Here is a 12,254-nt window from a genome sequence, read left to right on the forward strand (position 1 = left end):
TAAGATATTTAAAATTTGAATAAGGGAATACCCACCACCCTTGGATTTGGAAAAATACTCCCAAACTTGAACTCTGAAAGTTTTAGGAGGTTGTTCCCCCAACCAAAGAACAAATTTGAGGTTTTGAGGTGGGTTGCAATTTCGGTTTCCAATTTTTTAAAATTTTTATTTTTAATATACAAATATAACTAAAAGTCAAATTTCCAGCAAAAAACTCACCTTGTAATCTTAGACAGTCGTAACAATCCACGTATTTTTCCTAGTTTCTGCAGATAATTGGTACACAAACACCAACTAATAGAGATTAGGGTTACGTTCTGTAGAGTTAGAATGGGGTATTACACACACTCTCTCCCCTCCCCTTTCTCATCTCAAGAGAAAAACCCACAGTATAATTGCATTTAACGGAAATTAATCTCCAGCAACTAATATGTGGAAGAATGGTTTTTTTCCTTTATTTTATTTTGGTGTTCAATGTTTGCATTGAAAAACTGGTGATTGATCTGTGAAAATAGGTGTATAGTTATTCAAAACGAAGGGCCAAATTTCTATCCCCGAGCTTTGAAGTAAACATTTAAATCCAAATTAATCCAAATCCAAAAATTTGAAACCCAATCCCTCTCTTCTCTCCTTTGAAGCATTGCAACATGGCCTCATCCTCAATGACTTTTTTGATGTATTGTTTATTTCCTCATCTTCTGACTAGCAAGTTTTAGATAAACAGAAACACAATCGATCATCAAAATTTGAAACCCAATCCCTCTCTTCTCTCCTTCGTTTTCTCCCTTCCACGCATTCAAAATACTCAACATCTAGAAAAGAAAAAAAAACAGCAATGTAGTAACGAATCGGCCATGGACGAGACCGTTGAGGGTGGAAGTGAGAATGCTGTCTCCAGATCTGCCAGAGGTGTTGTTGGTGCGAAACCTACTGCACAGCTTCATGAGGAGCCAGAGTTTGAGTCAGGCACACTTGGCCCAGTTTCGGAGGAAGAGACGTTGGGTAGAAATGGGAGTGGTGCTGGTATTCTTGGCAAAGGTGGTTGGGCATCTCTTTCTATAATGTTGCCTCTGATTTTGATGGTCATCAGCTTCACACTGTCTCTCCCGATCTTAGGGATGGAAAACCCATTGCTGTATGTCCTAAGCAGGTGGTGGAGGTCGGCAAATCTCTTTGGTTGGCCATTTTCTTGGCAAAAAGCCTCCTTTTGGCTTGGTTAAGAACTTCTTACCAGTCTTTGGAAACCTGAGGGAGATGTGGAGTTCTTCCTCTTGGATAGTGGCTACCATGTATTCCGTTTTTCACTTGAATCTGACAGGGTGAAGGCACTAGAGGGTGGCCCCTGGTTTATTCAGAGGAAACCATTGCTCCTCCGCCCTTGGTCCCCTCTACTGAATCTCACGCTCATTTCTTCTTCTTCTGTTCCAATATGGATCAACTTACCTGGACTACCCTTCATCTTTGGACTGTCGAAGCCCTCAGCATTGTTGGTAGTGCGGTAGGTACTCCTCTTTTCACTGATAAATGGACAAAGATGCAATCTCGCCTTTCCTTTGCCAGGCTATGTGTGGAGATTTTGGCTTCCTCCGAGGTTACTGAATTCATTACCATTGATGCTGGTAATGGCAAGCACTATAACCAATCAGTGTATTATGATTGGCGACCATCCAAGTGTTCTCAATGTATTGTGTTTGGACATGATTTGACTCATTGCCCTCGTTCTCCTCCAGATCTTAGTCCGGCCAGCTGGGGTGAGGTTGGGATAGGAAGAATCTTGCCAAACCAGTCATGGCATCCAGTGAATCGTGGGAGAAGGAGAGGGCGCTCTAAGGGTAAGGGCTTAGCTGAAGGTTCCTTACCAGAGGACGCGGCTCCTCGTCGTTCTCGAAACTGGAGCAGATCGAAACTTGTGGGAGATGATTCAACAGCTTCTCCGGGAATGGAAGTCGGTTCTCAGGCTGGTATTTCCAGTGATGAAGTTAACAAAAATCCTGTTAACCAATCTCAGAAGTCCATTGATGGTCTCATCAACTCACCTGTCATGGGTCTGCACTGCCACCAGTCCAAGCCTCTGCCTTCTATTGCTCGCAGGTCTGAACATGCTCCTTCTGTTGCACGCAACCTTGCTTCCAATAGGAACCAGTTTGATGCCCTCAATTTTGAATCTAAGCTGAATGAAATGGAAGCTCCCAACAGTCATATTAATTCTACCATGCTGGTCCCCATTCCCACTAGTGGGCTTGGGCCTAAAAATGTGTCTCAAGTGAACGATCCTAAGAGGATTGAGCTGTTCATTGACTTAAGGGTGGATCCCATTGTGGAGGAAGGCCCACTAATAGGAGGCATTGTGGGTGCCAATGGTCACACTTCTTCTAAGGGAAAGGGAAAAAAAAAGGGTAAGAAAAGGAAAAATCATGATCCAGGTGGCAATTTAGTGGCTTCTAGAGGCGTGGTTATTGGAAACACTACCTCTGCTTCCCTTGTGGTCCCTATGGATGAAGGTATCTCTAATATGTGTTCTATGGGAAATGAATCGGTGGATAAAGATGGATTTATTGAAGAGGGAGGCACCATCTATATTGATCTTAATGGCCATCAAGTTGTGTTGGATGAAATCGATCCGATGGATGCTGAGATGGTCGTGTTGGGAGATTCGTTGCAAGTTTCGTTGTCTCATCTAGATTCTCAATCCGAATTGGTGAAGGATGTTCCAATTGATAATCCGAATGGGGAAGTGGTGACCTCTCCGCCTAATACGGATAATACGGCTTTTGACGCCAATGGTAGGGGAGAATCTGGATCTGATGGTGCCTTTTTGGATCGGGATAGTCTTTCCGTAGCTTCTAAGAATCAAAATAGATACTGGGTGATTCCTCCCATTCCTCCCTATAATCCTAATGGGAAGGTCAACTTTACATACAGGTGATTGGTTGTTTGGGTTTGATCGTGTCCTTGTTACTCTTTGGATGGTCTCCCTTCAGCTTGACTAAGCTGTAGGTTAGTCCATTGTTTTGTTATTGGAGCTTGTTCCTTGTTTTCTTCTTTCTTCTTTCCCCCTTTGTTTTTAGGGGGGGGGGGGAGGGAGGGAAAGATTCTCTTTCCTTAATATATTTTTTATTCATCCCCAAAAAAGAAAAATCCATATCCAACTTTGACATAGTAAGCTGTTTTTAACAAATTTTAAAATTTCCAAAATGAATTACACCCAAACTTTACTGAATCATTCTGAGTTTGAATTTCTCAACTATGGCCTTGAGTATGGCGCTATTGGCTCATGTGTGCGTGTGTGGGTGTTCAAGTACTTCCATGGTTTATGCCGCAGGCTCTGGATCGTGCAAAGCCAGATGTTGAGAAGTCGAGGAAAGCTGCACATAGCAGATCCTTCAAGAGACTGGTTTGTAATTAGAAAACTGTTAAATGCTTTGGCTAATTATTTCGTAGGTCATTTGTTTGTATGTGTTATTTATCATCATTATACCTATTTGACTGTAGAGCCTCAAAGGAAGCACGAGCTAATTCAAATTCATGAAGACGTGCCAGTGGTCAAGCAGCAAAAGACATCCAGAAATAACTTATGGAACCCAAAAGAATTCTGAGTTTTCCCTTACAGGTTACACTGAAGGCCGGTGTACACACTAAGTTAATGGGCTGACCCTCTTTTGTCTGGTACAGTGAATTTATGTATTGCAATTTAGTCCAGTTGCAGCTGAAACTGTAGAACATTGTTTGCATTTGCGGGACGATTTTGCAAATTCAGAGTTACTGTAACCGGGTTGATTGCCTTTTCTGAACCCTAACTTATTCAGTGACTTGACAGTGCTCAATTGGTGATGTATGATGAAAAAAGGATCAGATTCCAGTCAATTTTAGAGGAGAATTTGGAAAATTTTGTTCAAAGTTTTCAATTATCTAATGCAATCTTCATATCCCCTTTCGTAGGAACTTTCACGAATATTGCACTATAGGTATTCCATGGTCTGGACTCTGGATTCCTTAATGGCATAATTTTGCCCATCATATCCCATGTCCCCACTCCATTAAACGGGGCCAAATAGTTAACTTGAGGGTTTATTTATGGGAAAATGTTCTCTTCTCATTAAATATGTGGGTTTTTTTTTTTTTTTTTTTTGGGGGCCCTTTCGGATCCATGTAGCCGACCCCATTTAGTTGGGATAAGGTTATGGTTGTTGTTGTTGTTGTTATTGGCTTGACGTGTAAGATGTCAATATAAACAGGTAGTGTATATTATCCCTTTCCATGTATTGATGGAAAATGCACTTTAGAAGCTCCCCAAAATTTATAGATCAACAGTAGAACTTACGAAATGAAGCCATATACACCTTTCCAATGTAAATAGCAGCACCAACTCATCGAGCAAGTGAGCAAGATAGACGTAACACACCCAGTTCGCTCCTATATCTCCTTCAGAGTCTCTGTGAGCACTCTGTGTAGTACCCTTGCGGCTCTAAAAAACATTTCCCCACTGAGAAAGAGATAGCTAGTGGTAGCGTACCCTTCCTTAGTGGCTCACAAAACCTTTTCCCATTTATCAATTGCGTAACCCACGCCCACCTCATCAAAAAGGGGAAAAATATATTATACTTGAGAATTTCCCCTTTTACTTATTTATTTATGTATTATAATTTAGGAAAAAGGATGGGCACACCATTGGTGTACCGTTAACCAGCACCCACTGTGTTTATCTCTTTTCCTCACCTTTGAGATGACCATCTTGTCCCTCTTGTATAATACCTCATCATGTACCCTCATTGGTGCGAGACGCTAGGTGGTAGGGGCGGTGTCCCTATAATTTAAAAAAAAAAATTAAAAAAAAATCTAGGACACAGTTTTCCTCCATTCACGGTGAAGGGAATTCCTGTATTCATTTGTCATTGGATGGGCTCATAGGAGCACGAACGACTTGGAATGGAGATAATTATGATCGAACATATGCTTTTTATTTCCCAAGATGCTTATGGAATATTTAATACTCCTCCATCAAGACTCTTGTGACTATAAAACCCATATCAAAAGAAAGATTCATGAAATTTCAGCTGTCCAATCTGCTAGACTAGAGTGAGATTTGAAGAATGATGGGGGATTCCCCAACTTTATTCAGAGAGTAGAACCATCTATTGCAAGGAAATCTTTGAATCCCATATTCCTATGATCATGACCATGCGATGAATCATATAAAACAAATATATATGGTTTGGAGATTGGTTATAGTATACATTACAATAAAGAATGGACAGCTAAGCTAACAAGAAAACCCAACAAAGCACCAGCTACAACTTCTACCTCTGTGTGCCCGATTGACTCTTTCAATGGAATGTAACTATTAGAAGCTTTGGCTGATGACTCCTCGCTCGCAGCTGTTAAGCTCATTGAAAGCATTGTACTTGATCTGGCAGTTGTGTTCTTTGATCTGAATGGAGCAGAAGTCTCTTCTGGGTTTGATATGGAAGGACTTCCATTCTCAGATGATGACATGAGGGGAGCAAGGCTCTCCGATTTTATGGAAGATTTTCCAGGTTTAGAATTAATCAGGTCACCATTGTCCTTTTCTTTGCGGGGAATTGGGGTTTGTGGGGCCTCTAGCAGTCTCCTGTTTAAAACCTTTGCATGGTTGCCTACTTCCCTTCTTATACCCTGCAAGACAAAAAGGCAAAGAACCTCAATTGGGAAGATAATTAAGAGTGTACCCAACAGCATTATACAATCACAGAAACAAGAAATGCTTCCAAATCATATATCACTGGGATCCACACACTTTAACATGTGGACACAATACATAGCTGAGAAGTATTCCAAGTTTAGCTTCCAAATCTCTGTCTTCCGCAGCATAGTTGTCACGGCGAATACGCGACCCAAGGCATTGGAGGGGCCCTAGGCATGCAGTATATGACTATATTTAATATAGCAATAATAATTTTATATAATTATGCTTATAATGTAACATAGAAACCATATCAATGCAATATGATATAATTATCATAGTAATGACCTAATATGCGAAAAGCAACATATAATAAACAAAGCATATGATAAAATATAAGCATGTTCATAAAAATAAAAAACCACAAACATAAAACAATGTAACCATGTTAAGTGTCAACAAGGTGTGCTGTCACCTTGGACCCAAGAAAGAACCTGGACGTGCCTAGGCAACGCCTTGTCGACTCCCAACTGTTATCTTTAACTTGGTCTCTATTATTAAATATTACATCAGAATCACAATACAGAAATTCCAGGATAACCAAATAAAAACAAAATAAGGGATCCTGGTAATATGTTGTCAATAAATCAACCAAATGCAAATAAGATTGCATATGACCACATGGAAAAAGAAAAGGGGAAGAAATTTATCACCAAATAGGAAAAAAATAAAATTCAATCATTTAAGCATGATCAATGACAATGGAATAATTTCAAGAACACCTACTGACAAACATACAAATCATGAGTAAGAGAAAGATATAACTAATGGGCCATACATGATGAAGTAAGTTTCATAAAACAGTTATCATACACCATTTATAAGCGCAAGCACCACATACCATGCTTGTGGAAGACTGGAAAAAGGGAACATCAAAATGAAACTCAGAAAAGAATAATCTCAGGGCTCACTTGAGATGATAAGAAAAGGAGGCTTATATCTCTGGAAAAACAAAACAAGTAAAATGACAAGAAAAATGAAAAAGAAAAAAAAGAAAAGGTGATCCTTCTAGATCTCTTTCTAAGAGTTCACGATTTCTCTGTGACGTCATATGTTCTGCATGATGCCAATGAGAACATTTAAGGGGCTTTTGCAGCATCCAGATGACTTTTTCAGAGATATCTAGTGCTTGATGGCAGTGGGAAGCAGGGAACATTTCAGCTTGGATTCATGGAGAACTCCACACCACAGTTCTTTTCTTTTGTTCCATTGTGTAGCAGATCTCCTTAAGGACTTGTCTGGGAATCACATGTATAAGCTAGAAGATGCGTATATTCAAACAAATGGTAGAACTTGGAAGAGAAAAGATGATTGAAGTTTCCCAGTCAAGCCCTTCCTTGACAATGCAAAATACAGCTCCTGCGTAATTTGGTTTGGAAAAGCTGCTGTCCCCTTCAAACTGGAGTTTTTACATATGGGCCCACTGCTCATAAGATCCTTATGCGTGAAACTATAATAACAAAGAAAAAGTAGCCACTTCTCAGCATGAGCTTCATATGTTGCAACCATCTGCCTGTTCAATGCTTGGCTCTTGAAAGCTCTGGTGCAGACCTATTCCTAATCTACTAAGATTGGGATGGGATACACCGATAGATCCTGTCCTTTGCACATTATTACAATAAATCTATTGGTTTCCCTAATAAGCTGTATCTTCCTAGTTATCCTTTGGGAGCTTTTGAAACAATCTGCACAGCTTCTTGAAGATTGAACTGATGGCCTGGAGAAGGAGGGCTAGTCATGCTTACTTTCCCTTCGCTTTATGTTAGTCCATATAGAATTGAGAACAGTATATCTTGAACGATAGCACAACTTGGTAAATTATTGGTGGAACCAGCTAAAAGTCATTTGTTGAAAGGATAGTTCTAATACTTCTTGAGCTTCTTTATTGGTACCAACTTGAGCTACGAGAATGAAACTCAAATTCAACAGATACTCCTTTAGTTGGTATGGAGATGCACTTGATCATGACTCTTGCCCTATCAGCGCTAACGATTCCATTGAAATTGAAGCTTTTTAAGTTGTCTATCTAGCACTTGGCACACCACTATAATTAAAAGAGAATTCTAAATCCACCACTTGAGGGGCTTGGGTTTCTCGTCTTTCTGGCTCCCACTCTTTCCTCCCCCAGCCCTTACAATCCATTTGCTTCCTATCAGCCCATGCATGATTGGACAATATAGAGTTCGCTGTTATATATCCAGATGCTATGGAATTGAACACCTGGTGATTCACAGCTCCCTCATGGTGGAACCACCAGTAGGCATGATTCAAGGGAATTGGATACTTGTTTTTCCTACAAAGTTATTTTACTTAAATCAGACAACTCTCTAAAGAAGGCATGCAGAAATATATGGAAATGACTAGAAGCCAAGAGTAGGTAACTAAACATGTATTCATGCCATACAACAAAAGCAAATTCTCACATTATGATAGGGGTGGAAATGACATATAAAGTAGATATTATCATCAAAATGAGAAATAAAGGAAGGGATCTAAAATAATCAGGTAAACTTGGTTAAAAGAGAACAAGATTAACCAATATATTGGAGACGTATTCTACTAATTCCTCCTTAAAGATAGTTGTCCACCTTTTTATTTTACATCCTAACCCTTAAAAATATGCCACATGGGATTTAGAGATCATCTACTTACATGTAGAACAGGTAAAACCCTGGAGGAGTGGTTAAACCGACCCAGGGAGGAAGTTCAGAAACACCAAATCCAGAACAAGATTTCAAAATAATAATAAAAAAGAAAAGGGATTAGTCGTGGTGGGAGCGGGGGTAAGGCTACGTACATTATGACCCTCCACAGACCCTGCAGTGGCGGGAGCCTCGTGCACTGGGTACATCTTTTTTTTTTTTTAAAAGGGATCAATCATGCAACAAAGACATGTGAAGACACAAGCGATATGGGAAAACAGTTGGTCCTCTGCCCCTGTTTATATGATTTGTGTATGAGAAAGTTTCGCTGAATGGCACAGCCTTAAAGTGCACATCACCCACTGGACGGACAGATGATTGGAATTACTTTGAGAAGAAGCAAAAAGAGCTCAAGGTTTCTCATCCTATCTAAATGTGTTGTATAGACTCATCACGGATGAAGTTCCTGTGTTGGACATGTATGAAGTTCAAAACTCCATAGAATTGGCCAGATGCAACATTTCTAGATCATGTCATTACTACTTTTTCCTCAGTTGCAAACATGATTAATAGTTACCATGCATTATGAGTTTGACTTTTCATCCAGAAAGCCTCCACGAGACAAAGGTTATGTTGATTTTTTTGAATATAAGCAAATGGTATGATTCATACAATATTCTATTGCATGGAGTACTTAATAGAGTGAAATTAATCATTACTTCCAACATTACTGAATATATTTTTCAAATCCACAAAGTATAATTTGTAGAATTTTATTTATCTGAAATTCACTACCAGTTTGTATGAATTTCAGATTCTTACAATCTCCATATAACCACAATATATGAAGCAGGATAACCAGGGTATAGAAGTGCTTCTGAACTGCCACAATTAATTAAAATCGATTCCTAATCTGATAGAGATTCCCATTTCTTATTATAAATCCCAAATCCCTCTAAAACATAGAGAAAATAAAACAGGAAAAAGGGGAACATCATAAAGATGATATTAACTATATCTTGATGGAAATGCTACTGCTATGATATTAACTATATCTTGATGGAAATGCTACTGCTTACAGATGGCACTGCAGATTGGCCTACAGCTGTAGGTTTTCAAAACCACATCAGCGATCATGCAGCTAATTATAGTGATCCTGTGATAAAAGTCACACAGGACAAAGTGGATTTCCTTTCAGTGTTAGATTTTCATCTTAAAAGACTGGTCTGTTAAGTGGAGGTACTACCAGGTATATGAATGGAGTGGGGATCCCACTCACAGCGAATGTGGGATCTAACATTCCCCCTCACGTGTAGGTGGGTCGGAACCACCATACACGTGGACAAAGAAAGGGGAAGCACCGCAGGTGGGATCAAGACCAGCAGCAAGATCGAGACCTGCTCTGATACCATGTCAGATTTCCATCTCAAAAGACCGGTCTATTAAGTGGAGGTACTACCAGGTATATGAACTGAATGGGGATTCCACTCACAGCAGAGGTGGGACCTGTTTCAGAACTTGCCATCGTTGGGAATACAAATGGTTGTATTTATTTATCTCAGATATAATCTCACATCCTTCTCAGTTAGTTCACTTATGTGTCCAGTTGAATACCATTTGCCTCCCCCAAAAGAGAAAAATATCTTAGTTCTTAAAGCAAAAAGTCCTAAATTAGTAATTTCTGATCAGCTCACAAATATTTTTGTCAAAGATAAGGGAGAGGGTTCTCTGAGCAAGCAAGCGGGGTAGCCTACGCTCCCACCCAAAAAATTTCTATCTCCTCAAAAGAATTAATAAAAAAATCATGTGAGTAGGCGTAGGCTATGCTGCTTGCTCAGAGAGACTTTTCCCAAAAGATAAAGTCAGAACTATACTACAGAAGAACTTAAGTGTAGATCTACATTTACATCTTATCAATTATATGAATTACAAGGAAAAATTCTGATACCATTTCTCTGCGCCGAATCTCAAATTCTTTCAGAACCATTGGAAGCAATGCAAAGTTGTTATTTTTGTACTAAGCAACCACACCACACAAGAAGCAATTGCATCGTTATCCCACTAACACCCACCTCCTTCTTTATAAATTGTCAGAAGATTTGAAACATAATTCAATAAACTAAAAGCAAGAATCCTCACAACGGAACTAACATATCTACCTGGGCATCATACATGACAAGGACGGCGAAAACTACGGCCATCCCAAATATTGAATCTGAAAAACCCCTGTATTCATAGGGACAACAAACCAATTGATCATACCCATAATTTCATAAATCATAAAAGTAAAGTACTTATATTATCCAGAAAAGAATTTGTAGAATAAATACAATCGTGTTCACCTTTCAAGGGCAAGGGAAGTTGCAGCTGCCACAACCCCCTGCATATAAAAATATATCGATAACTTAAACTTTAGGACAGAAATTTTTAATAATCTAATCATAAGAATGGTAAAATGAAAAAGAGAATAACCAAAAGGAAAGTCAATGCTTAAACATCCATACTGAAGAATGAGTGGAAGGGAATCCACCAGGGCTGACAGCAGCTTTAAAATCAACAGCTTTGCCGTAAAGAAGAGAAGAAGAGAAAGGTTTGGAAAGTTGCCCAATTGCCCCAGAAATAGCTGCTGCAACCAAGACCTAGGACCAAAGGAATCAATAATTCAAATAAATCACTGAATTCAAGCCACACCCACAACATAAAACCATCAAAAGAAACTGAAATCATTAGCTTTACCTCATGCTGAGAAAAATTTAGAGGGCGTGCAGGGTGTGTTACCTTGTTCTGGGCGATTTCTGCAATATTTTCAACTCCAATTCTGAGGCAAAAGATGGATGGATTAAATGGTTTTCGAGACGCAAAGCGGGTACTTGGGAGAAGCTTGTGCCTCCTTGAGTTGAAGGAGAAGCAGTAGTTCCTAGGCAGAGGACAAGGGACTTTGTAAGAGCACGCGACCATGATTAATATTTAAAACAGTTTCCTTCTCTCTAGACTTCTCGTGCTCTGTGACAACTGACGGTTGTAAGCTTTGTAATTGTAATCCTAAGATCTAAACAACCAGAGTCGGTCCTACACTCCTCCTCTTCAGTCTTCATCAGCCGGGGAGTGCCTGTCCGCCGAGTGCCCAAAACCCCAAACGCTTCCAGAGACTTGGACCTGACTTGCAGTGGTCGGATGATGGATTCCTCCAAATTTTGAAATTCTTTAATGGCGGACGATTGCGGCTGGGTTGGGTTGCTACTACCTTGACAGGCCGACAGCTCAACTTCAATACCATCCTGGAAATTTTTATCAAAATTTATGTTCATGCATTTAATAGGGAAATTGGGACCTCTTAATTATAAGGGTGTCAAACTGGAGTGCAAGAATGTTCACGTACGTGAACAACTCACAGTCGTTCAGATGAAATCTATTCTATGAGAATATTCTATTTGAACGGTTGTGAATCGTTACGTATGTTCACATACGTGAACATTTACCCCCTCGTCAAACTGTCAATCGCGACAGATCGTAATCGATTCTGGTTCTAAAGGTCAGTCAATCCCAAAATTTATGGTGGCCGATCGCCCAATTATTCTGCATCAACCGACAATAGGGTTTTTAGGATCAAATTGTTAGGTTTCAAATTTGAGGGGCCAATTCTCTAGGGCTTTTTGGGTCGATTCAACCCTATTTTGATCTGATTCGAATCGACCCCGATTTCAAGTTTAAAATCCTTGCACCAGACTCATCATGTTTATTAACCAATTTCATAAATAGGATAAGATCCCGCTTAATAATGGGATGTTCCAGTTTCTTAAGTATGTCCAAAATTCCCAAGAGAGAGAGAGAGAGGGTTTAACTAAGGAAACGCCATAGAGAAGCACATCAATGAGGCGTGACAACGATTTCAT

General features: G+C 39.6%; 2 protein-coding genes across 3 annotated transcripts in view; one reads left to right on the plus strand and one right to left on the minus strand.

The window, feature by feature from the left end:
- LOC122652923 (actin-related protein 2/3 complex subunit 2A) overlaps positions 1-3,551 on the plus strand; it is a 30,531-nt gene extending 26,980 nt beyond the window's left edge. The window contains exons 9-10 of the mRNA XM_043846809.1: positions 3,323-3,394; positions 3,493-3,551. Coding sequence (XP_043702744.1) covers positions 3,323-3,394; positions 3,493-3,516 — 96 coding nt within the window. The 3' untranslated portion in view covers positions 3,517-3,551. The remainder of the gene's footprint in view (positions 1-3,322; positions 3,395-3,492) is intronic.
- A 1,615-nt stretch (positions 3,552-5,166) lies between these two features.
- On the minus strand, positions 5,167-11,367 carry LOC122653223. Of its 2 annotated transcripts, XM_043847175.1 has the most exons (6): positions 11,355-11,367; positions 11,140-11,324; positions 10,866-11,000; positions 10,704-10,741; positions 10,521-10,587; positions 5,167-5,652 (listed from the first exon to the last, which is right to left on the minus strand). In XM_043847175.1, the coding sequence occupies exons 2-6, from the start codon at positions 11,317-11,319 to the stop codon at positions 5,236-5,238; spliced, it is 837 nt and encodes a 278-aa protein (XP_043703110.1). In that variant the 5' UTR covers positions 11,320-11,324; positions 11,355-11,367; the 3' UTR covers positions 5,167-5,235. The 2 variants fall into 2 exon arrangements, with proteins under 2 accessions (XP_043703110.1, XP_043703109.1); XM_043847174.1 differs by lacking the exon at positions 11,355-11,367 and having other exon boundaries at positions 11,140-11,346.
- Between the last annotated feature and the right edge of the window lie 887 nt (positions 11,368-12,254).

Source organism: Telopea speciosissima, chromosome 2 (genome assembly GCF_018873765.1).
Source record: "Telopea speciosissima isolate NSW1024214 ecotype Mountain lineage chromosome 2, Tspe_v1, whole genome shotgun sequence".
NCBI lineage: Eukaryota > Viridiplantae > Streptophyta > Magnoliopsida > Proteales > Proteaceae > Telopea > Telopea speciosissima.

Excerpts from the sequence above, each read along its gene's own strand:
- LOC122653223 (XM_043847175.1), bottom strand. The coding sequence starts at position 11,319 with ATGGTCGCGTGCTCTTACAAAGTCCCTTGTCCTCTGCCTAGGAACTAC. Across the intron at positions 11,001-11,139 it reads CAGAAATCGCCCAGAACAAG|GTCTTGGTTGCAGCAGCTAT; the intron begins GTAACACACCCT and ends CTTTGGTCCTAG. Across the intron at positions 5,653-10,520 it reads TTGTCATGTATGATGCCCAG|GGTATAAGAAGGGAAGTAGG; the intron begins GTAGATATGTTA and ends TTTGTCTTGCAG.